The 25,489-nt window shown below is 54.6% G+C and overlaps 1 protein-coding gene across 4 annotated transcripts in view; it reads left to right on the top strand.

Annotated features, from left to right (window-relative positions):
• Positions 1-233: 233 nt before the first annotated feature.
• Positions 234-25,489, top strand: part of Mitf (melanocyte inducing transcription factor) — a 178,394-nt gene continuing 153,138 nt past the window's right edge. For all 4 annotated transcript variants that reach the window (XM_076841123.1, XM_076841121.1, XM_076841122.1 and 1 more), the window contains exon 1: positions 234-460. In XM_076841123.1, coding sequence (XP_076697238.1) covers positions 357-460 — 104 coding nt within the window. In that variant the 5' untranslated portion in view covers positions 234-356. The remainder of the gene's footprint in view (positions 461-25,489) is intronic.

Here is a 25,489-nt window from a genome sequence, read left to right as displayed (position 1 = left end):
TTCGCTCTTATTAATATTAAACAGCCGGGTCTACCCTTGAAGCAAGTGGGGAGAGGCGGCGAGCGCTCCTGACATTGACAGTGAGTCCAAACAGGAGTGGCGCTGGCGGAGCCCACCACGTGGCCTCCCGCCGGGCCTTCTGGGAGCTGTAGTTTTCCGGGGAGCCGCGGCCGGGGCGAGCTGGGGTGCCCCGCGCCGGCGGACTACAGGTCCCAGGCGCCCGGGCCGGGAGCGCGGACTCGGCCGGGCGGGCTGCGCGGCGCTGCGCGGGGCGCGCGGCGGGACCCGGCCACCACCTCCCTGGGCGCCCCGCTTTGCCCTCGATCGGAGCGGCGCGGGGCCGCGAAGCCGGAGCCATGCAGTCGGAATCGGGGATCGTGCCGGATTTCGAAGTCGGGGAGGAGTTTCACGAAGAGCCCAAAACCTACTACGAACTCAAAAGTCAGCCCCTGAAGAGCAGGTGAGGGTGACAGCTGGACGGGGCGCGGTGGCGGCCGGGGCCGCGCCTCCACCCGGGGCGAGGAGGGCTGGCTCCCGCGTTTGGGACAAGGACCCCGTGCCCTTGCGCGGTCTGCCCCGCGGGCTGCGGGCGCTGCGGGCGGCGCACCTTCGGAGTGGGAGGGAGCGCCCGGGGCCGGGCCGCTGTCCAGGCGCGGGGACCCTGCTTGGAGGTGCGCGGCGGGGACTGGTGGGGGCTGGGGAGCGCCCGGCGCCGGGTGGGGGAGGAGCGCCGGCGGGATCGCTGACCAGGTGCGATGGGGGGCAGTTTTGACTGCGCCACTTTGCTCAAGATCCCAATGGGATCGGAGAGGGAAAGCTGGGGTGGCCGGTGAGCGACGTTCCACGGAGGCCATCAGCTCGCCTGCAGCCTCCTCTTAGAAGTCCTGCCCCTTTGGGAACACCGGCCTCTGGCGGACTCCAGGTGCGGTCCCCGCCCGCCGCTCACCTGCTGTCGCTGCACGCGCTGGCGGGAGGGGCGGGGCGTGTCCCCTGGCCAGGTGCAGCTGGGGCCGGCCCGCGGACCGGGTCTCCTGGGGCAGGGGCGGGCCGCTGCGCGGTGGGGGGCGTTTACCCGAGCGGGTTCCACTTGGCCGCGGCGAGTGGTTTTTTGGCTGAGGACTTCCGAAACTTCTCGGGAGAGGCGCGCAGCCGCTCCCCATCCGGCCCACCCCCCAGCGCCCACCCCTGGCTGCCTCCATCCCCACCAGTCTGGCGGAGTTGGCGGGGCTTCTTCCGTTCTTTCCCTACTGTGGACACTCGGAGTGTTCCCTAAGAGCTGGTGATCACTTGGGGCTGTGACCGAGCGAATGGTTTATTTCTAGCCCTCTCCGTTGTGGGATTGATAAGGCTGTGACGGCGAGCCATCAGGTCACAGTAGGGCGCCCTCTGAGTCTGCCCTGCCCCTGGGGATGACCGGGGCCTGGGTGAGGGGCCCAGATGACAGGGGCAATGAGGGCAGTGGAGTCAGCGGGAGGTGGACCAAGGCTGCCTCTGGAGAGAACCTCATGGAGAGGGGAGCCAGGTGCCATTCCTTCAGGGGGTGGCAGGACAGTCCACTTAGGGAAGGGGATCTGGGAGGACAGGCAGCTGCCCTTGCAGAGACAGCCTGCTGGCAGATGCTTAATGCAAATTGGAAGGAGGTCTCCTGTGCAGTTAGAGGCATGAAGCAGCCTTCAGTTGGTGGATTCTCTGCATAATGGCTATTTTGTGTGGGAGCTTAGATTGTGTGTGTTGGGGGCTGGGGGCTTTGCATAATATTGTGTAAGGGGTATTGTTGGTCATTCTCATTGGGGCTTTATCTGCATTCGCTGAAGGGACCAGTGTTTTACTGAGCGGTCATGCTTACATGGCCAGAATGAGGGAGCGGGCGTGTGTGAGTCCTGAAAGACAGGAATTGGCCGGACTGTTGGGAACATTTTTGATGGTAGCTGATACATAACATTAAATGAGTTCGAGGGAGTGAGGAAAATACCATCTGGAAAAACCCAGATGAGTGCCCGTAATGCTCCCGTTTAAGAATTTGGGCCTGTTCTTTCTTAGAGTCAGCAAAAATTCCTTGCCAGGGTGCACATTCTGGGTAGCTGGCTACCCTGCACGCGTGAGGAGAGGTGCGGGACGTGGGAAGTAGCGGATTCTCACATCACTGATGGAAACAGGTGTGGGACACAACGGTATGGAGAAGGAAGACTAAATTTAAAAAGGTTGTTGGAAAACTTGTCTGGGGAGCAGACTCATGCTTCTAAATAAGCCGGTTAAATAAAATCTGTGAATGAATGCGCGGTCTCCGCATCTGTTGCGCGACTGGGACACCTACGCGTTCCTCTGGGTCCTCCCTTGCTCTTGCCTTACCTCTTTGCTAGGGCACCTGGCTGCTTCTATGTCCTGGCTGGACAAGCTACAGTTCGAGGGTTAAGACTGCTGTGGCTGGATCACCTGCCCATCGTGTTCTCCAGATGGCCCCTTGGAGTTGACGATCAGTCTAGAATCTGTCCAACAGGTGGAACCACCGCCATCAGCCTCTGCCTGGGTCACTGCAGAGGTCTGGCAGGTCACCTGCCTTCCGCTGTGACACTTTCAATGAGTCTTTATTTTAGCAGTCACAATGTCACTGTTGAAACCAATTTTCAACCAGGGATGAGTCTTACCCTTACCTCCAGGGAGCAGCTGTGGGCCTCTGGAGACATCTGGGATGGTCACTGTGGAAGGGGGTTGTTATTGGCCTTTAGCAGGCAGGGGTGGCGCTGCTGTTATCCATTCTGTGTGCACAGGATGGCCCTCCCACAAGGACGTATCATCTGGCCCCCAAATGTTGATAAAGCTGAGGTGGAGAAATCCTGGGTCCAAACTCAAGCCTGACCTTGTCATTCACTGCTCAAAACCTGCCACCATGGTTCCTAGATTTTCTCAGTAAACTCAAAGTCTTTAAAATGCCATAGGGTGGCCTACATGGTCAGGCTGCCTGTCCACCCTGACCTGCTGTCTTGCTGCTCTCTTAGGGCTCCTCATCTTCCACCATTCTGGCCTGCAAGCTCTTCCTGGGGCACTCCAGGGCCTTCCTATATCACGCTTGCCTTTGCCTGGACTGTCTTTGTCCAAGCCTCACTCCCCCCAGCCTCAGACACTCCCCGGTTCCCATCGCACCGAGGGTGTGGCCTTCTGGGCCACAGAGCCCACAATGCCATCCCTCTCAACTCAGTCTCCCCGCCCTCTGTTTTTTCCATGTACTTGTAACCTACTGTATAATTTTCCAATAAGTAATGTTTATTATTTGTCTCCACGCTAGACCGCCAGCTTCAAGGAGCAGGATTTCTCTCTTCCTGTCTGACTGTTGGGTTCTCAGGGCCCAGAATGGTTTCTTGAGCTCAGTGCTCTGATATTTTGGGCCCAATCACTCTTTTGTGGTGAGGGCTGTCCTGTGGACGGCTTGGCGCTCAGTGACATCTTTGGCTTCCTCCTGATGGAGGCCAGCAGTGCCTCCTCCGCCAGATGTGACAACCAAAAGTGACTGCAGAGTGGCCCAAAGTCACCTCCACTTTAGAACTGCTGATATAGGATAATACCTGGCAATGAATATTGTTGAGTGTACGTGGCCTTCCTTGGTATCCCCCATGGGGCAAGGTATTTGGTTTCTGTTTTTGCATTCAACAGGGTGTTCTTTTTTTAAAAAGATGCCACCAAAGCATGCTCCAAAGAAGAACTTATGTGTTCTTCACAGAGGCTTAAGTGAAGATATTCTCATCTATCAAGAGGAGAGACACAGACCCTTCCTAACTCAGACCTCCTTGAATTTAGAAATGAGAGATTGTTGGGTTTAGGTTCTCGGAACCCCCTTTGGGTCACGTGGATTGGCCGTGCTGAGCTGGAGGGAGATGCTTACTCTGAGAAATGTTCTAGAGAAGAGTCTTTTGCACTTTGGTTCCTCTCACAGGGCAGAGGAGAAATGTCAGAGTGAACCCAGAATTCCTACACTGGCCCTAGTCATGCCAGGGACACAACCGTGGGGCCATGGTTGAACTCCCACAAGCAAGAGAACTCTGGGTCTTTGGATGGAAGGACATCTTCAGATGTGCAGCCCCGTCTCCGGGCCCTTCCGCTTGATTTTCCTGGTGCAGAGGTCTGTGGCTTTGTAATGGCTAATGCCCTCTTCCTGGGCAGGCTTCAGAATTGGCTTAGTCAAATTCCAGCTTCTTCTTGAGTTGGTAGTACTGTTTTAAACAGCTGTTAATGAACTTCCTGCAAATTACAAGTGGAAAGTAAGTGAGTGTTGGGTTGGTGCTGCCAGGACAGGGTACAGCAGTGGTCCCCAGGTGCTGATTCACAGAGCGGTAGGTGCTGTTTGCATGAGGGTCAGGTCACAGACGTATTTGGGCAGAAGGCCACTATTCTTAATGCTGAGGTTTCCCTTTCTGTGTTCACCCTTTTATGAAATAATGATCCAGTCTTGGAAAAACACAACTTCACTTTCAGTCTTTTATTGGTTGCTGAAAGTTTTCTTGATTTTTTTTTTTTTTTCTGGTCTGCCCATCTGCAGGGAACTGTCAGCAGGGAGATCAGAAGCTGAGTTCCGGCTGTCTCTGCCTGTCCAGTCAGGCAGGGGGATGACCTTTAATCTTAGCATCCTCATCTGGCAAATGGGGGTCTGCTTCTTCAGTGATCTTGAGAGCAATACTATGACTTTCACAATTTGGGGAAATTATTACCTACCCAGGTGCCCAGCTCATAGTCAGTGCTCAGAAAACGTTAGCAGATGTGGTTTTTTTTTATTATTATTACTTAGTGAGCTCCGACATTCTGGACTGTGTTTGTTTTTGGTTGACTGTGGCTAGCTTCTCTAAGGCCAGTATGGTTATGCAATAAAATCCCCTCAATTCAGCAAATTTATGTTTTTGCTTTCCGTCTAATGAAGTTTTCAGATATTTTTTTTTTTCACATTTTATAATTTTGACCAAGTCTGTAAAAATTCCTTTATGCTGGTTAAAAAGAAAAAAGAAAACCTAACAATTATGATATCAACACACAATTCATATTCAGCACATAACTTTTCAAGTCCTAGCTCATGGAAATTAATACAAATAATGATGACTAACATTTATTTAGTAGGCTTTGTGTGCCAGGCCTGTTCTGTTTTTAATTACATAAAACATATTTAGTGTTTGCAAAACTTGCGTGAGGTGCTAATAGGAAACAAAAACAACAAGGGTACTAATTTTAATTTAGAAGTGGGTAACACCCCGCGCTCTGGTCCCCTGGCTGTGTTAAACACCGACTGTGTGATTGTGCAGAGCTGGACGACGTGTCGCGCGGTTCCTTCTCCAAGCTTTTAGTGGGTGGGGGACAGAACCCATGGACCCAGCTAGCCAAAGGAGCCAGTGTGGGCTGGGGGCGGGGGCAGATGGCATCAGCAAGGGGGACTCACTAGAGGAAGAGAAGGGGCATTCGAGACCTTCTTCAGTCTCAAGTGTGAGCCCCCTAGGAGGCTAAGCCCAGACTGCAGGTGGCAAGGCTGGATGCTCGCGGGCAGGCGGGTTTAGGGGGAGCCACGCTCCAGGGTTGTGGCCTTGGCTTTGCCACTGGTCACTACCTCTCTGTCCAGAGGCTTGGCCTCTTGGTGGGTCACCGTCTTTACTGGCAAAATGGGATCAATAGAGCCCATCTTCTTAGGCTTGGATTTGAAAATGAGGCTCAGTGTGACATCTAGCACTTTTGGTAAATGATGCCAGTTCTTTCTTTTCCAGTAAGATGTCACTGTGATGGTGATTTTTCCCTCTTCCTAACAGTAACTGAAACAGAATCATGTAGCCAAACAGAGAGGACCAAGGTGCTCCAGCCTGCAGGGGTTCCCATCTTATCATGCAGATTAGTTTTGTCTGATGAGATGGAGCACTTGATCAAAGTGGGACCCTGAGTATTGGTTCAGTGTGTTACTGGAGATTTCCTCCTCCCAGGGACGGCTATTTATAGGGCTTCTTAAAGCGTGTGTATGTTTGGTTTCCTTTGAGTTCTGCACTGCAGTCTGTACAGGCTGATGTTTATATCTGCTCCAGTTGTGCAAGAAGTGGAAAATATCCTTTTTTTAGAACAGGTCACATGTGCTTACTGTCAGGAATAGGACCTCAGTGTAAAAAAATGTATCTTGGGACAAATCAAAGTTACTAAATTTCTCCCCCCAACCGCTTTGTTTCAGAACTGGCAGTATTAGGATAAATAATAGGGGAAAAAAAACCCATCAAAACAAAACACCACCAAACCCTTGGCTACTTGTGTGTGTGTGTGTGTGTGTGTGTGTGTGTGTGTGTGATCTTGCAAGGACAACAAGCCAGGGTTTCATCTTTTGTGTCTGTGTGTGAGTGGTGGTTAAGTATAAAATGAACTTTACTATTAGATTTGGTAAGTCCGAATGAACTTAAAAAATATGTTTGACTCTACTCCAAGTTTGCAATTTTTGGAGAAAATAGTCTAGAAGGCAGATCAGAGGTATTAAATGCAGTCCTCAGAGGCTTTAGCATAAAGACGTGTTTGTAGTTTGTCAGAAGGCCCCTGTGAGCCCAGGGATCGAGGTGCCCTACCCAGGAGGGAGCCTGCATCCTTGTCAGGGCAGAGGAGGATGAGAGGGTTGGCGGGAGGAGGTCTGGGCTCTCCATCCGCTCTCCATCGGCAGGCGTTTCAGGAGACCAGGTTTGGCTTCTCAGTGTCAAGTTCGTTTCTCAGGTGGTTTCTTTCTTTTTTCTTTTTTTGCTGGGGATGATCCAGGGCCTCCCGTGTGCTAGGTGAGCAGCCCCCCCTAAGCCACGTCCCCAGCCCCTCAGGCCGTTTCTTAAGCTTGACTTTCTGATTTCTTTGTCGTTCTCTCCTCTCCCTCTTGGGCCCCTGAAGCATGCCATGGAGAAGGAACAGGTAGAACCTTGGGGTGTTCCTGGGACACACCTGTCCTGAGACTTGGAGGCATGAGGCTCCCTTCTTCCCTGGGGGCTCCTGCAGCCTCTGCTCCAGCTGTTACAGGTGGTGGCCCGTCAGAGCTGGAGGTGGACTCTGTGCAGGCAAGAGGGATGGTGCTTTGGAGGAGCAGGACTAAGGGAGAGAAGGCGGCACAGGGTGCAGATGGTACCCGAGGCCAGGGGCACCCGCAGTGCCCTCTCCAAGTTGCTTTTCAGCCTCCCCTCAAGCACTCCCCGTAGAAGCAGTGACTTTGAGGTCAGAAAGGCCCGTGTGTTTGCTTTCCTCCTTCGCTCCCTCCTTAGAACAGTGACTGGCAGGCAGCGCTGAGGTTAGGTGCCTTGCTGGCCACAGGAAACCCAGTGGCAACTGGGCAGGCTTCTGTCAGCATGCGCTTCCCACCAGGCCGCGGGCACCTCCGTGTCAGTCATGAGCCAGAGAAATGCACGAGATCATGTTTGAAGGCTTTGAAAACTAAGCAGGGTGTTCTTGGTAGAGTGGACTGAGAAAGGGGCCAGACGATCAGCAAGGCCGTGGTGAAGATGTGGTCTGAGGCCAGACCCGCATGCGAGGCAGAAAGACACAGACCCTGGCCCTGCTGTTCATTAGCTCTGTGACTTTAGACAAGTTGCCCAACCTCTCTGATGCCAGCACCTGTTCCCTCTTCTCGGGGTGGTAACTGCCTTGCAAGGCCGCTGAGAAGATAGCAGGGAATGTACCTAAAGCAGCTCCCTTAGGTGGACACTGCGTAGGTGTCCCGCGGGACCACGGGACTGCCTTAGGGAGGTGTGAGTAGTGTTGGCAGCTTGGCTGAGTGTCTCCTAATGTCAGGTGAGTCAGAGTCCACGCTTGTTTCTGCAGAACCAACCCTGGGTCTCCGTGTTTTCATTATCCTTCCTTCCCTCCAAAGCCGTCGTGCCCAGGGCCCTCCCTGCCTCTCCACTGGGGTCATGACTGGCCACGCCTAGCCCAGGGATGGTCTTCACGCTGGATTTTTTCTTCTGGGGGGTGAGGGAGTGGTCCAAGGGACCGGGTGCAGCAGCAAACCCAAGATGGCTTCCACCCAGCGCCCATGCCCACCGGGGCATCTGGTGGAGAGCACCTGATTCCTGTCCCTGGCCTCAGCCCTGGACATGCTTCGCGTCCTCCCTGGCAAGAGTGCCAGCGTGGGAGCAGAAACGAAAGAAGAAGTGCTCCTCCCACACGGCAGCCCAGCACCGCCCACCTGGTCTCCACGGGTGGTGGGCTGTGCGGTGGAGGCAGCCTCTCCGAGCTGCGGTTGAAAGCACTTGGACCCCACTAGCTGTCTTGTCTGGCTCCCCGACCCGCAGCACGGTAGCTCTCCTGGATTGTGTGAGATCCACGCTGAGCGAATGACGGGTCTGGAGAAGCGCTGTAGGGTCCTGTCCTTCTGTGAGAAGTGGCCGCTCATTGAGCAACTTCAGGGAGGCCTCTGTGGCCTTCACTGTCCCCACCCACTCCTTTCCCCAAGGGGCATGACTCGATGAGTCACTCACCCAAGGTCCTCTGACCCATGTGGTCAGTTGTCCCATCTGATTGGGGGCAGCATCAGAAAGTGCTGGGCCCCATGGTCAGTGCTGCATTGCGTGTCCCTGTAGAGGGCATTCCCTTGCAGCAGGACTTGCCTCAGTGGGAAGAAGACGCGGGGCAGAGAAGGCTCACCTAGCGTGGGGGGTCCTGCATGAAGTCATGCAACGTCGGAGGGACAGGAATACTGCTCACTTGGGCGCCTTCGCTGTGACATGTTCCTAATGACTAATGGGTTCTAAGAAGCACATTTTCAAAACGCACATTGCATAGTTGGAGATTTGACCCCTGGTGGAAGGAGATGCACCTGGGTTCCTCTGGCAAGGAAGAGGCCTCTCCCAAATTGGTGGGGACGGCGCTCTGAAGTCAAGTCCTTGAACCAGCTCGCAGGTGTGTCCGTCCGTGGTCAGGTTGTACTAATGGCCTCGCTGTCAGAAGGAGCAGCTTTATTATTGTTTTTCTTCTTTAGCATTGGAGGCTTTTCAGCAAGGGGCGAGAGTGTGATGCCACCCTTAGCTCTGCTCTGTGGCCGGACCTGCAGAGCAGAACTGTCCAAACCTAGGCCATCGACACCCTGGCCCTTTGCAGCCAGTTCCTGATGCCTGTGGCCGAGAATGACCACGGATAAACATTCAGACGGTGTTGGCTGGTTAGGGTCATTTACTGGCCAGGGAAGAGCATGACACTGACTGTGTGCTCTTGCAACTTCTATTTATTTATTTTTGAAGGCAGGGTTTGTAGTAGCGCATGTGAAGCAATCCCTGAAAGTATAAGCAATCAGCTGGCGTGATTCCTGCTGACACTCCAAATGAAAACGCGCCCGTGTGCAGGGAGGTTCACGTGCAGACACCTCGGGGAAGGGGGGGGGGACCAGGTCGGGCGCTGGCTGATGGTGTGCCCAGCAGTCAGAGTGCAGACTTTTTGGAACCAGACTGTGCATCGTCAGGGCTCAGTCATTTCCCTCGGTCATCCCCTAATCATGCTTTTATCTAGGTGGGTGCCGGATGAGTCAATGCTCAGCCATAGCACCTCGGAATGCACCTCGGAATGCACCTCGGAATGCAGCTCCAGTGACAGTGACCATTTAGAAATGAATGAGGGGGCCACCCTCCTTGCTGGGTCCCAGGGTCAGCGTCACTAAGATGCATGATTTACCGGGAGCCAAGTAGCAAGGCCGCCCCCTGGGGTCTGTTTTTGGGGTGGAGATCTCTCCCTGCTGCCCCCCTCTCCCGTCTTGGTCACCGGTACCTGACGTCTTTCTAAGTGGTTCTTGTTGGCCGCCGGTTCTTCCTGGCGTAGCTCTCCGAGTGGACGCTTCTATTTCTCCTGTTGATAATCTCTTTTCCAAATTCTTGTCACATGCCTTTCACATGCCTTTCCAGCCCGCGCGGTTCAGTCCCGCGGCCCCAGGAGTGAGGAACTTGTCACAGGGTTGGTTACAGGGAGGGTCACCCTGGCAAGGCACAGCGAACCCCTGGACTTGCCTGGCTGCTGCCCTGATGACTTATGCGGACCTGGTTAACTTACTTTCTAGAGAGAACTTTCCTTTTTTAAAAAATTGTAACCAGCAGGCAGCTCTTATCCACGGTCGCTGATGGCCTCTGGTCTGACAGTACCCACCACACTCGGTTCTTTTTACGAAGCGAATGCACTGTGGAGATGTGGGATTTGTGGCTCAAGCAGGACGGCTGTGATCCTCAGACTCGAGTGCCACAGGGGCTTCTGGGACTGACTCAGGAGGTCCCAGGTCAGGGCTGAGGATCTGCACTTCTGACAGGCGTCTCTCTGTGGGCCTGGAGTGGTCACACCCGGAAACCATGGCTCCCAGGTGCTGCTCAAAGAACTCGAAGCAGAAAGCATTGTCAAGATGTGGGATGTCAGACATGTGTATTCAGGCCGTCCCGCCGGAGGGAGGTGGCAGAATACTCGAGCTGACCAGGTTTGATCAGAAAAGGAATCTGTTGGTTAAATCACAAAATGCCAAGGACGGGGACAGCTCGGATCCCCAAGGTGGGGTCTGTTTCTGGAAGCGTGACCTCGGAGGGACCCTCTCCACCAGGACTCTGCCGGGGTGAAGCCCGAGCCGACGGCAGTCACCTGACTGGAAGACAGGGTGGAGAAACAGGGAGACGGCGGTTTGGGTCCCTCCGCACGGACCAAATTGTTTTTCACAAAATTTCTGCTGAATAAAATTTGAAATACGACTGTCAGCCTGTTTTCCCGTCTTTAATGAATTCCAGACCGTCTGTGGAGTGTGGGAGCTTCCAAAACAGAGGGGCGGGACGGCTGCCATCGGCCGATTCCCTCTGGCACGTGAGTTGTCCGTCCGTCCCTCTGTTCCGGGGCAGACTCTGGGAGGGAGGGGCAGGGTCAGCGCTGGGAGAGACCCCTTATCTGCCACCCGCCTGCTGGGCTTCTCCAGAGGGGAGACGCTGGTCGCCTCTGTGGCTGGCTAGGGGTCCCCAGCCATCTCTGAACTTCAGACTGATGGTCACTCCAGCTGGGCCACCTCGCTGTGTGTCTTCAGTGGCTTGTTCTTGGGTCCTCTGTTTGGACACAGGGCTAGCAGGGCATCAGGGGTGGGCATGGGATCCTGGATCTAGGGCAGGCATCCTGATTAAAGGAAATGTGGTGCAGCGCTCGGCCGAGGCCGGTTCAGGGATCCCTGGTTCCAGTGACTGTCCTATCCATGTCACCAGTCAGGTGTTTGACTTGAAATGGATTTTAAAGACCACTTGGGCAGCGTAACCCAGAGGGAATGACTCGAAGGCAGTGGGCAGCCAAAGAAGAGGATCCCCAGGAGCGCGGGGGCCTGCCTACCCCCGGCTGGACAGTCTGAGCAGGACCTTTGAGCTGAAGTGCCTCCCATGGTGGCAGGATGCCTGGGAGGGAGGTGTTCAGGGCGCCTGGGCCTCCTCCGCGCGTCCTGATGGAGGTGCTCTCTCTCATCACGATGCAGATGTGGCTGGGGGCGCCTAACGAGAGGCACCAAGTGGGGTGCACAAGGCCCGCGGAGCTCACGGCGTTGCTGTCCCGTGTGCGCCCTAACTGCCTGGCTCAGCTCTGGACGCCAGGGACTGCTGTGTTGAGTGTGACCTTCATCTGACACCAGCCCAGAGGCCCTGGGCACTCCAGCTGCCGGATCCGGGTGCCTGGGCCCTTCTGGGACCTCCCTGGGTAACAGCAAGGGTGGCCATTTAGGAGACTAGAATCTGAGCTTTGAGCCCCCACCCCCGGCAGATGGGACGGTTTCTTTTGCTTGACTGTCACAAGTTTCCCTGTAAACACCTGTGGTTAGGCTCCTTGCTGGCAAAAGAGGACGGGACGGTGACCTGAGTGTGACCAGGTCCCGGGGGGTGCTTCTGGGCATTGCGCCTCTCTCTGGATGCCTTCCTGGGCACAGCGTGGGCCTGTGGCGTGACAGCAGGTGCTGAGTCAGCCTCCGGCTCCAGGACTCCAGCGGGTGGAGAGGCCCTGCCTGTGATGGGGATGCGGTGGCCGCTGCTGCTGCTGCTGCGCTTTGCTTCCTGGGCTGCGTCACTTGGGAGTTCCTCTGCTGTTGGCATCGGGAGGCCCGTTAGGTAGAGGACGTGGTCAGTGCTCCTCACAGCCCCGCGGCTCTGTGCAGCACTGCTGGCTCCCGTGCCGGTCACTGTGAAGTCCCCAAGAGTCCCTGCACTCTCCCCTGCTTCAGCTAGCCCCAGCCGCACGGTTGGTTCCGGTGCGCGTGGGGTGTTCGCAGCACGTTTTCAGACCCTCTGAAGCACGGGTTGTAGCCCAGCACTCCCTGGCCCACGTCCCCAGCCATCGAGTGCGGTCTGCACAGGTACGGGAACGGATCCTGCCGAGGCGCGTGGACACGGGTTGGGTTCTGGAGGCAGCTCTCTCAGAATCGTGCACCCTCTGTTCAGCCTACGAGTGGTCCCAGCTCCTCATGGTGCAGTAGGTCCCATTCTGAAGGTCCTACAGAAGGACAGTGACAGTATTCCTTTTTCACGTGATGGAAGTAAACAAACAGTGCAGCCAGAGACCCTCAGGCTAGGTGCTGCAGGGTGAGCACCTTCGGGTGTCTGGAGAGGCCCTGGGCACAGGAGAGGGTGGGCCACCTGCAGGGTCTGGTGGGAGAGTGGGCTCCCAGCTCTAGGTCCGCTGTGCAGCTGGGCCTTGGGAGTCAGGAGCCACACTGGGGTGGACCAGCCACGGGGGGCGGGGGAAGAGGCACTGGGAAGCTCTCAGGGTCAGGTGTGCTTCTTGGGCATGTAACTCGGTGGTGTGGAGAGATCTGCCTCTTTCCTCTCCTTTTTCAGAGTCATGTTTTGGGGATTATTTGTAGTATCCTCTGGCAGACTCAGTTTGCCCTGTGAGGTGCAATGCTATTTGAGATTTACTGAACATGCGAAGTCAGGAGACAGAGGTGAACAAGAAGGGTGAGCCCGAACCTCTTACCACCCTTGGTAAATGGGTGACTGCTGAGTGATGATCACATCACGGAAGGACAGGGAGGCGTTTGGGGGAGGGGAAAAGAGCCAGTTTGAGGGTCATATCAGCTATCAGGAGAAATAAATATATTTAAACTGATGTTCACTGAAGTTAACCTCTAGCGGTTACTTCACTTGGAGGCTTCATATGGAAAATCACGTATATTTTAAGAAAGATCCAGGCAGTCATTGTAGCATACACCTGTAATCCCAATAGCTTGGGAGGCTGAGGCAGGAGGATGGCAAGTTTAAGGCCAGCCTTGACAACTTGGCGAGCCATAAGAAACTCAGTGAGACTCTGTCTCCAACTAGAAAAATAAAAACAGGGCCTGGGGATATGGCATTCCGGGGCTCAATCCCTGGTACCCCAAACCAACCAACCCAACAACCAACCCCCAAAACAAAACAAAAAGAAATGTCAAGCGTGAGTTAGTAGGGGTGACGGTCGCTGAGCTGCTGTCTGGGCCCACTGCAGACACCGGGTCAGTGGGCCTCGAGCCAGCGCTTCGAGGGAGTCCAAGGCCGGCCTCCGTGTCCCTGTGGTCACGGCATCTGTGTCGGCTGGTCAGTGCAAGGCTTTGCTCCCTGTGTGTCTGTTTAAAGGTACCACTGACCATGCTGCCTCGGGGCCTCCTCACTCACCGCTGCCCACTCGTCCTCAAGCCTGCGTCTTCCGCACAGGAGCCGCCTCAGCCTTCGGACGCTCAGCTCTGTGCTGGGGCCTTAGGACTAGTGGAGTCCCCATGAGAAACACTCAAGTGCAGAAAACGTGTCCTCAGATCACCTGTGAAGAGAGCGCTCGGGCTCGGGACACCCCGAGCACCCTCTGGGGAGACCGCCGCTGTCTTCCTGGACCTCAGCTGGGCACGCACCTGGCTCTCCATGCCCCGCTGACCTGCGGGGTCCACCATCAACCGAAAACGCTGCAGGTGTTGGGTTTTGGACTTTGCAGGTTCATGTGAGCAAGTAGGTGAATTTGCAGACGGGGAATCTGTGAATAGTGAAAGTTGACTGTATTAATTTTTTTTGTTTTGTTTTGGCAGCTATATTTTTGTAGCTATTCTTTCCCTGGTCTAAAAAGCTCACTCACTGGGAAGAACGTTTTAAAACACGTGTGCTCAGACATTGTGGATCAAACATGAAGCCACGGGAAGACAGCTCTTCCAGGAACCTGACCTCACATTTTTACCCATTTAGAATCCAGGGGAAGCAGAGGATGGCTCAGGAATCCCGCTTGGGCAGTTTCGAGGTCCCCAGGTGTGGCTCACTCATGGTCTAGAGTTTAGAGGTGGTGGCCTGGCTTCCCCGGGGACGGCAGCTTAGCCCTTCAGAGTCCCCGTGGTGAACGTCCCCAGAGCCATGTTAGGAGTGCTTGGAATTCTGCGGGAGGAGGAGATTGTTTTCAGTGGCCACTTCAGGTGGCAGAGGACACAGATCACACAGCTTAATAGCAACAAAGAAAACACAGGAGTCACCACCGTGATGACAGCATCAGCGCCTGGCGTTTCTAAGGCCCTGGTCACAGGTGTCCCTGGATCAGCGCTGCCGACGGCCCTCTGGGTTCTCAGGTCTCCCTGGGTGGTACCAAGAGGGCTCTGCTGGGCGTGTGTCTGTGTCCCTGGTCTGTCCTGGCCTTGGGGTGTCGAAGACTCCTGTGTAGTCTCTTTCACACTTTTTTCTATTAGAAAAGTCAAGAAACTGAACGGCAGAAATGACAGGTTCACAGCTGCCCCTCTCCACCATGCGGTGGGGGCCTCCGTGGGGGGCGGTTCAGAGGCAGGGGCAGGGAGGGGGCCACCCCGAGGACGCCTGGTGTTGACCATGGAATGAGGAGCACACTGTATTTCCCATGAAGTAAAGACAATGGATTCAGGGTGTGGTGGAGCCTTCGAATCCAAAGTAAATAGAGCTGTCTGTTGAAGATGCTCGCGGCCTGCCTGGCTGCCGGGCCCTTGGTTTCCAAAGCTGTTTCTGATGAAGGAAGCGAGACGACGGGGAGACGGGTTGAGAACTCTCCAAGGGAGGTAGCAGAGGATGAGCTGGTGGGTGCCCGGTTGTTTCCAAGCACAGGGTGTGTCCCTGTGGGTTCTCCTCAGTCCTCATTAAAGATCTCTGAATGTCTCTACCAGCGACTCTGGGCTGTCCCGTCTACCCACCTCCCTCTCCTTTGCTCAGTTGTCTTCTCCGAGGTCCGCCGGACCTGGACTTGATGATTGCTTTTCTTGTGGGTCTTCCTGAGTCGCGGCCAGTGGGTTCCAGTTTGGACTGTTTATCTTTGCTGTGCCAGGGCTCTTGAATCAACGCAAGGTTGTGTAAGGAGGCATAATTGGTCTTGACATGCGGCTGTTCGGAGCGTTAGTCACCGCAGAGCACGGAGTTAAATGTTTTCAATCAAGGGCTGTCATGATCTCGCAGAGAGGAGGAAGTGATAAAGATCCTGGTGGATGGCCTTCACGGTGAGCCCTGCGCTCAGAGGGTCCCACAGCGACGGGTTAGATCCCTGGAATAAATGTCACGCCTCCTTCCTCCTCGCGGGAGAGGAGAAAGACCAACGATAAAAATGAAAAAGGACCCAGTTCTCATTCAGACCAAGAAACACCACTTACAGAGGAACACAATATCTTTATTTTATTTACTTATCTCTTTGTTTATTTTTTTGTGGTGCTGAGGATTGAACCCAGTGCCCCTAGGCAAGCCCTCCACCACTGAGCTATGGCCCCAGCCCAAGAAACGCATAATGTGAGCCAAGTTTCCTGTACCTCTGCTACTGACCCCTTATCTCCCGTGTGTCTGTGACTCCCTGGGAGGTGTCATCCTCAACAGGGACTCCTGGGCTGAGCCGTAAGCGGGACCAAAGCCTCAGCCCTGTGACCGCCCTCCTTGGCGTGCCACCTGGGAGTTCTTGGCCACGCTATCAGAGGGCCAGCAGGGCTCTCTTGAGCACAGAGCAGGTCTTTACCTATGGGGTTGGTTTTATGGAGAGTTTTGGGGAGCATGACTCATAGGGAAACTATGTGCCTGCTGCTTGGGTTTCTCCCCAGACGTCTCCACGGCCAGTGACGGAATCCCCACCTCTCCACGTCTCCGGGCCCCTGAAGATGTTGGAGGTAGGCTGATTCTTGCTGCGGTGGGCAGTGGGCACTGGGGTGTTGTCTAGATGCATGTTGGTGGTCACTTCCGACACCCGAGGAGCTGCCTTCTTCCCGGGCTTGAGGCTGGGCTGGAGAGTCCCTCTCCTGCTCCCTCGCCAGCAGGCTTGGGTCTGAGAACCGCAGAGCGGCACACCTTTCCTTTCCTAGAGGGCGTCCCGACAAGGGTGCTCTTCATTGTCAGAACTAAGTACGCCACCGACGGCGTCATTTTGTCCTCCCTCATGGTATCTTGTACGTATCGGTCATCATTTCCATCTTCTCACTCTTGGTGACGTTTCCGGGGCTGGAGGATTTGGGGAGCGGAGACCCAGTTCCAGCAGATGCTTTGCACCTTTTCCTTGAAGGGATCCTGGGAGCTCCTCCCCTGCTCTGTGAGGTGCTGGATTGATCTGCTGTCATTTTTCACAGAATCTGCAGATAAGGAGGCAGTTTGAGCGGCAGCCAGGTAGCCTGTTGATGTGGAGTCTGCTGTACCTTTCATGATTACCATCATTAGCACCGCCCTCCTCCCTGGCTGGATTCCCTGTCATTTTAAGTAGGCAGCAATTACTGGTTTGCTAAAGAAGCCTGCTCCTGCTGCCAAGGAGCCTATTAATTATCACTCCATCTCTAATTCAGCCTTCCTGGTGTTGAGAGGGGTGTGTAGCGTGTGGCAGAGCGGCCGCGATCGCATCTCTGCAACCATCTCCCTTCCGAGCCGCTCCAGTGGACTCCATGTCGAGGCAGAGGGCCCAGGAGGCCCTGGTGAGTGCGTTCGACTGTTTTCTGTTGGTCAGGCCTGGCGTGGCCATCTCTCCCTTTGATTCTGACCCTAGCACAAGCTCACGGTTGGCCTTTGTGGTGGGCACTCAGCCCTATTTCCGAAGTGTCTCTGAACTAAAATGGGACACCTGGAAAGTACACGTGGTTTGGACCCGGCTTGTTTTCCCTGCTTGTGCCGAGGAGCCCTTGGAATTGACCTGCGTCTGTCTTCAAGAAGGAAAAGCAGAGGATGGCCAGTGGGACCAGCGGAAGGGGGTCGTGCGGCACCTTTTCATTTTTAGCGTGTTGGTGTTTATTTGACGCTGGCCCTGCTCCTCACGGTCCAGGGATGGCGACGTTGCCCTGCTGTGTGCATCCTTGTTCGGTCCCTTGTGGGCACTTTCTGGGGGTTCCCTGGGTCTCTTGATGGGGTTTGGAGAGCTTGCACTTCTCCTCCACTGGGCGTGTGGTTCTTGGCAGCGCTGGTACGTGGAGGGCAGACGCCATCTCTGCAGGGCTCCGTGTGCTCGCCCGACCTGCGCCTCCCGTGCCTCTCCCCCTCGCCCCGGGGTTCTTTCCCCTCTTGGGTGATTCTGCACTTGTACTTCTCCCACCCCGGCCGGCTCCGCCAGGAGTGCTGATGTCACCCACTTTCTTACATGACAGCTGGTGGGGATTTACAGAAATCGTAAAGTACACCACTTCCTCCTCTGGCTGTTTTCTGGACTGATTCCTGCTCTTTTGAGTTTGGTGGGAGGATGAAGATTTGGGGAGAATTTCCTTGTCTCGAAGCCCGTGAAACACTTTTCCTTTCTCTGTTGCTCTTCCAGGTTTGGTGCTTGGGACGACGCTGGTGACCGCGGGCTTTCTCGCCCGTGCCTTGCCCTTTGGACTGTCTTCTCTCCTGGGTGAAGGCTTTTCAGTGCTTCCCTTAAATAAGTTTCCTTATATAGAAGAGTTTTACTGGTCTTTGGCCAGCTCAGGGGGTTACCTATAGGGTTGGTCTTGGGGAGAGTTTGGTTTCATGGAGAGTTTTGAGGCCCTTCTGAATCCAGTGCCCAGCTCCCTGCACTCACTGGGATGAGGTGAAGCGTTCTGATTCATTCATACCAATTGTTTTGAGAGCCCTGGGCTCCCTGAGGAATGCCTCACTGGCCCCCCCCGTTCTCGCGTAGCATCCAGGTGCTGTTTGTGACGGTCTTGATGGCTCGGCCCTGGCAAACGCGGGCTTCTCTGCATTTCCACTCCTGGCTCCGGCTGGTGGAAGCTGGGCCCCGGGCTTTCCCATCTCTTGCCTTGTGGGGTGGGTGGTGGCCCGGGAACCTGGTCCTGGGGCGCGTGGGCAGCCACCTGGACGAGCCCTGCTCAGTGCTGTGATCCGCAGTCCCGCGGGAGCAGGGATGGGCAGGGTTCAGCGTTTGTTCTTTCCCGGGTGGCGTTTTGCTTATTTTGTGTGTTTGGAAAAAGCAGCATATTCAAACTGCTGAGTCTCTCTTTTCCCTGGAATGGAAACCATTTGGACTATTTCAATGAGTTTTAGCTAAGATTTGTTGGTTCACAGTATTGGTTTTGTTTTCTGGTGTCCTGTTTAGAATAAGGCCAGAATGTGTCTTTTTCCTTTATGGAAATAAGGGCTACTCGGTGCCGTGGCATTTAGGAAACCAGCGTGAACTGGGGAAATCATATGTTTGCCCCACAGAGTCTAAATAGAGAGTCTTTAGTGAAAATGATAGACATATAAATATTTCCATCTTGGGTCATTTACTTTGAAACACTCTTTTTTTCCCGACTAAAGTATTTTAAGATTTTAGAGCAATAACATTCCCTATTTAAAAACATAAATTAACTATTAATTAATTTCTTTCACATTTTAAAAGAGGACAACATTATTGAAGGGAAGCATCGTGGGCCATATCGGTCCCCAGGATGCACGGTGGCGGTGGCAGGTCCTCTGCTTTTGTCGTCCACGATGGATGGACTCACTGTAGCCTCCGGGCCAAGGTTTGGATGAGGAATGGAAATAGAATCCCCTTATTGTTAGCACCGTGAAGTGTGGAGTCAGGTGTTTGAGGATGTGTTGCCATTGTTTGACCCCCTGGGACTTGGCGCTGTGGGGTCTGTGCGCACGTAGCCCTCACTTGGCTCTAACGTTGCGATGGTGAGTGGTCCGAGATTTGGAATGGCCTTGCTATCCAGAAAATAGTTCAGATAGCCCTGTGGTGTTGATTGAAAGTCTTTTCAAAGTTTGGAGAAATAGCATAAAAAGGGGAAAGAAAGAAAAAGAGTTGGTCAAATTGTTTGGGATGAGCTATTTTTTAAAGTTTGGATAGTTGTCTAGGTAGTGTCTCTAGCATAAGAAAATGGGAGAAAATGGGAGGTTAGTGGCAGAGGGAAGGTGGGACAGGGAAGCACATCATGAGGTCCTGAGAGGGCCTGTGGCCAGGCCTCGGTCAGCAGCATGTGCCACCAGGGGTGTCTGTGAATGTCTCTGTTCATAAGTTTGTTTTTTTTTTTTTGGTACCAGGGATTGAACCCGGGAGCACTTGACCACTGAGCCCCATCCCCAGCCCTGTTTTGATTTTATTTAAAGACAGGGTCTTTCTGAGGATGGCTTTGAACTTGAGATCCTCCTGCCTCAGCTTCCCGAGCCTTTGGGATTACAGGCGTGTGCCACCACTCCTGGCTCCGTTCCTCATTGTATCCCAGCGGCTAGCGCGGGCTAGATCTTGCATTTCCTCAGTAAATGTCAAGGGAATGAGTGAGTGTGTTGGGAGGCCTGGGTGCAGGCCCCACTGGGCCACCCACTGTAGGTAGCAGGCTGTGAACTCTCCCTTTATCAGGAATCTGTCTCTTACTGTTTCCAGTGAAGGGTGGGGACGAGGCCCGGGAGAGTGGTGGCCTCTGCTGCTCCCTCCAGGGGCTGCCCACGGTGGACGGTGACTGGCCCCCAGGCCTGGCCCTTGTGAATTCAGTGCCCAGCTCCCTGCACTCACCAAGGATGCAGTAGTGGAGCTGGTCTGTGAGGTCCCTTCCCATCTCCCTTCCTCTCTGCTTTTTGATACCACAAGTCCAAGTGCGCGATGCTCCGTGAAGCTCCTTGGTCAGCAGGTGGTCAGTTAAACAGAAGCAGTGCTGGGCGCACGCACCAACAGGTTTTCTGGTGCACTCAGCACATGTGGGTAGAACTCAGTGAGTGGGTCCAGACAGAATCTTCCCGCCAAGAAATGATGTCACATGCCGTTTTCCACTCTTGCCCTCTGAAGCAGATGACCACCGAACATCCACTGTGCGACGGACACTGCGCTGGTGGCAGGCCACCAGCCCCTAGGATGTGGCTGTACCTTCTGGTAACTCACAGTGACAAGAACGTGGGCCTGGACCTCTCCTTGTTCCTTTAGGACCCAAAGACGGAGGGGTCAGTCCTGAGGGACCCAGGGAGTAGCAGAGTCCCCAGGAAGTGAGCTCTGCTGAAAGACCACTGCCCGGCGAGGGAGAGGAGGCACACGGAGGAACATGGCTGGGCACGAGGAGTGTGGCCGGCCTCATGCACAGTGGTAGTGCTCTGGCGGCCAACTGCAGAGTGGATTGGAGGGTGGCCAGACCTGGTGTCCAGAGGCCAGCTGGGATGGTGCTGATGAGTGTCTGTGAGAACACACACTGCAGCCTGGAGCTAGGCTGTGACCTTGGTCACAGGTTCCAAGGGCAGTGAGGGTGACAGGCTGTGCGCACGTTGTTTGCCGGTGACAAGTGATGCTCACTCGTTCAGCCCTCGAGCCGTGAGGTCTCCCTGTACCAAGCACCTGGGGAACGTGGGGACTGACCTGGTCCCTGCTCTCGGGAGCCTCTGCTCTGAGTGGCCCCAGTGAGGCAAGCCGTCAGTGGTGGATGCAGGGTACTCTCTGAGGCGAGAAGCACAACTCCAATGCCCACCCTGCCCCAGACCGTCCCTGTGCAGACTTACAGTCCGACACGTACTCGCTGTGCCCCGGGGTGTGTGCTGTGGGATCAAGGTAGTAGGCAGGTGAGCCTCAGGTCCACGCGAGCGCTGGGCACATCCATGTGCACGCTTGGCAGTTTAAAACCAGCCCTGTCCCCTGCAGAGGTGGACGAGCACCTGTAGTCGGGCAGAGGGGCTCTGCTGCAGGGAAGGCTCCAGGTACCCTCCTGTTTCCTGAACTCGGACGCCCTTCGTGGAGGAAGGAAAGATCCCTGGGCGCGGAACGGGATCTTGAGGCTGGCTCTGGGGGCTGCTGCTCCTTGGCCTTCATGCCTGTGCCCCAGGTTGTGCTGGTGCTTGGACTCACGTCCAGGAGCAGGATGGACGGACATGGGATAGGTGGCATAGAGCACAGAGATGCTTGGGTGAAGAGAGGTCAGTAACAACCTCTTCCCCTGTCCCCCATCTGGCTCAGAATCACCTGTGGGGTCAGCGGCGAATCCAGGAATCCAGCTGGACGGTCTGGAAAGCCAGTCCAGGGGGAGCCCCCGGCTCCAGCATGGCTGCTGGCCTTGCGGGGGAGGGGTGTGTGTGCACTTTGTCCATTTTGGTTGGCTGGAAGGGGCAGGGGACTGCTGGGGCTGGAACTCTGGAGTCAGATGCCCTGGGTTCGAGTCCCAGTGGCCCTGATTAGTGGCTGTGTGACTTTGGGTGAATGCTAGGTTTCTCTTTTTCTTCACCTGTCAAGTGAGTGCCCCATGGGAGGGCTCTGTTAGATGACCGGCCTGCGTCTGTGCCTCTGCACACTTGCTCTGTGGCATTGGGCAGCTTGTTCTCTACGTCTTAACTTCCTTATCTGTGAGAGAGTAATGATGGTCACTGTCATCGTCCCCACCTTGGAAGGGTGAGTGAAGACTTAGCTGAGGTCGTGTGCACGGAGGGATTGGCCGGCACTCTGTCCCTGGCTGTCCGCTCTGCCTGTCATCCGGACACCGAGCTTTCTGAAACGCTCTGCAATGCTATGTGATTACTCCTCTGTTCTTTTCAAAAGCTACTGCTTCACCAGATACATTTGTTGCTACGTGTTTGTTTTTAAAAAATCTGATGACTCACAGGTGCAGAGGAGCACACCTGTAATCCCAGCCGCTCGGGAGACTGAGGCAGGAGGCTTGTGAGTTCAAGGCCAGCCTCAGCAACTTAGGGAGGCACTAAGCAACTCAATGAGACCCTGTCTGAAAATAAAATATAAAAAGGGCTGGAATGTGGCTCAGTGGTAGAGCACCCCTGGGTTCCATCCATGGTATAAACAAAACAAAACTCACCCCCGTCTCAATTCTCAATGAGTTTTTGGGATTGGAGTACATTTGCCAGACAAAATACTGAATGTCCATTCAAGTTCCAATTTCTGATAAAGAATAGGTTTGTACTAAATATTAGACCAAATAATTATTCTTTGTTTGCCATAGTTTAAATCTACCTGGCCTCCTATCCTGTTTATCTGGCCCCTAGATCAGGAGTAGAACAGCCCTGTGTTCTCATTTTTTCTCAGTTACCCGTGCCTGAATGCTCACAGGACTCCCGAGCACGTATCTGAAGAGCTACAGGCTAGTGTGTCCTGGAGCTCTGCCTCCCCATCCTTCAGCCCTGAGAGGGCCGTGGACCATCAGGCTGAGCTGATGTTGTCACCTGGGTGCGTAGCGTGACGTGGCTGGCGATTCTGAAATGTCCCATGTTGCTTCTGCCCAGAGGGCACTGCGAACAATGACACATTCATGGCTAGGTGTGCATTCCAGAGAATCCCCAAAACCTCATCATCCTGGAAGGAAATTACCTCATCGCTCTGCAAGTCGGCTACCGGGCAGGGCTGTTCCTGTGGTCGGCCTGGTTTTCCAGGTAGGATATAAACACGTTGAGTGGTTGGGTTAATAACTTGGAGCGATTTCATTGTACTTAGAATTCAAATCAATTTTTGAGTAGATTTTTTTTTTTTTTTTTTTAAACTGCTTGACTGTTTGGAGGCTTTGAAAGAATTGTATTTCAATGCACTCGGTGTTCACTGAGCATCTGCGGCGCACACTGCGAGAGAGAGTTAAAAGTGTGCTTCATGCCCTCAGAAACCTTCTTGGTTCTTGGAGCACCCAGAACAGGAACGGCGGGGCAGCAGGCACGGTCGGCGAGGGCAGTGTCCAGGCGGGTAAAGCCGGGTCCAAATGGCGCATGCATGTGAGAGGCGGTCGGCTTGGGGGCTCTGGAGTAGAGGGAATGGGCTTTGGCGAAGTGGCCCCGAGTGCAGTAGGCGTGGATTCTTAGAAGTGGCTTCTTGGAGGACAGTATTTGAGGAAACCATGCAAAGGTCAGGGTGATTTCATTTGGAAAGTGAAACGTTCTAGGCGTAGGCTACCAAGAGCAAAGACCTGGAAGTGGCCCCATTTTGAAAGCAACCCGTGACTGAGACGTGACAGGAGTCCATAGGACACCCCCGGTCACTGCCCACCACCTCTTCTCCCGCGTGCGCCTGTTTATGGTGTCGATTTACAGTTGGAAACTTTACGAGGGTGGGGCTGGGTGCATTCTCTGTTGGTTTCCTAAATGTCCATCACACACCTGCTGTCGCTACCCATGTGATGGCCGGAGGGACTGGGGCGATATTAGGGACTGACTCAGGTCAGCTGAGGTCACTGTAATTCAATCTGAGTTTTCTTTTCCCTTTTTTTTTTTTTTTTTTATCTCTTTGAAAAGAACACTTGCAGTGATCTCTGACTCAAGTTGGGCAGAATCAACAGCATAATTCCACCACAAGCTCTTGACCTTGAGCCCTTGCTGCCGTGACATTGAGAGCCAGGGCGCGAAGCCGTTGGGTTCACGGTTGTATTCGCAGAGCTTAGCCCAGCTCTAGACCAGACCCCTCCGGCCCAGCCAGGCGGTGCATAGACACTCGGCAATTACATGACTCCGTGCGTGAAAGCATCGACGGTGAAGGGGCAGACTTTGGGGTTCCCCCCGCGACTGGTGTTGGGCGTCTGTGCCCACCTTCCCAAGGTCAACAGCTGCACAGGGCTTGGCATACCACCGGGCATTCAGAATAGGCGAGTCTTGGGACTCCAGCATACCTGGACCCGTGGCCTGTGAGACTTTATTCAGGTTGTCTTTGTGTAAACGAAGACTCGGAGATGTCAGCATTCTTGAACTGGTGTGGGCTTGATCTATTGGGCTATGACTGATCAGGCTTATGTGGCTAGAGTGGCCTTTTCATTTCTTCTCTTTCCCAAAGTGAGCTCCCATGCCTTTCAGATCCCCCCAGTTCTGTTCATTCAGAAGGAGTCGGGCAGGCGTGGCTTGTCCTAGCAGAGTTCATAGCGCTCTGTCTGCTTTGCAGAATGGAACAGTTGGGTGGGTGGGGGGGGTGGATGAAATGGAAAGTAAGTGTGAATTTCTCTAGAAGGAGGAGAAAGCTTTCCTAACTCCATAAAAAATAAAAACAGGGCTGGGGTTGTGGCTCGGTGGCAGAGCGCTTGCCTCGCATGCGTGAGGGTTCGATCCTCAGCACCCCATAAAATAAATAAGCGAGGGTGAAGATATTGTGTCCATCTACACCTAAAAAGCACCAAGAAAGAAAGAAAAGCAGCAGTGGGCTTTCTTTCTAAAATGAAATGCCCCCAGGTGGCTTTTCCTGGGTCGGCGTGTTTGATTCGCAGGGAGGGTGTGCGACACTGTGCTGTGTGCGTGGTGACGCTGACTCCCGCAGGTGAGCTCAGAGGGGCACACGGGCAGTCACACCCTGAATCACATGAACTGAACCCTCGAAGGAGTCGGGAAATCTGATGCGGACCATTTCCCAGCCACTTGTGATCCAGGAGAAATAAAATCAGGAGATGGGGAGTGAGACCCAGTGGCCGACCCTTCATCTTCCCCGTGGTGGTACAGGTTGGCTGTGTGACCTTTGGTGACAAGTTAGCTTCTCCCAGCCCTGAATTGGAGATCAGCTCGGGTTTCAGGTGGTGACGTCGAGTGTCCCCTGTCCAGCTGCAGACGTTGCCGCTACTAGGTCGGCGGGTAGCAGAGGAGGCTGACTCCAGAGGGGACCTGCAGCTTGTAGGCTGGGCTGTGCTTGGTTGGTCACTTGACCCGGCCAGGGTTGAGTTTCCTCATAGGTAGATGGAGTGGGAACACCATTGCCGCGTGCGGTGGCCGTGTGCACTACGGAGTTGGTCCTCTAGGAGCACCTCGCATCCCGAGTGCCCCCACGTGGGTGCCGCTGTGACGTAGAAGCCCGAGTCACAGGGGCAGGGGCTCTGGGCTCGTAAGCGGGGCCGTTGCCACACGCCCAGCCACGAGGGAGTTTCAACTTCTCTGAGCCTCCGTGCCCTCTCTTCCCTAGTCGCAGTGGCAGGTTCTGTGAGAAGTCGGTGGGACGGTGCCTCTGCAGACTGCTTTACCCAGGACGCCGCAGCGACTCATAGCAGGGACACGGTGGGGACCTGCCTTCAATCACAGCCCTTTCCTCGATGTCCGATTCCACTGCGGGTACGCACGCCTCCGTCTCCTGTAGAATCCCGCTCTGGGGTGGTGTCCTCACGCTGTATGGAACTGAGTGTGATGAACAGGTGAAAAGTAGGGGCGAGGGGTGCGGTCACTGGTGGCGTACGTACCTACTGGGATCTTTTCCCCAACTGGAAAACATCCAAAGTCTCACAATCACG

The sequence above is a fragment of the Callospermophilus lateralis genome, chromosome 20, assembly GCF_048772815.1.
Source record: "Callospermophilus lateralis isolate mCalLat2 chromosome 20, mCalLat2.hap1, whole genome shotgun sequence".
In the NCBI taxonomy this organism is placed as follows: Eukaryota; Metazoa; Chordata; class Mammalia; order Rodentia; family Sciuridae; genus Callospermophilus; species Callospermophilus lateralis.
The sequence above is the reverse complement of the archived record's forward strand: the minus strand, read 5'-3'. Positions and strand labels throughout refer to the sequence as shown.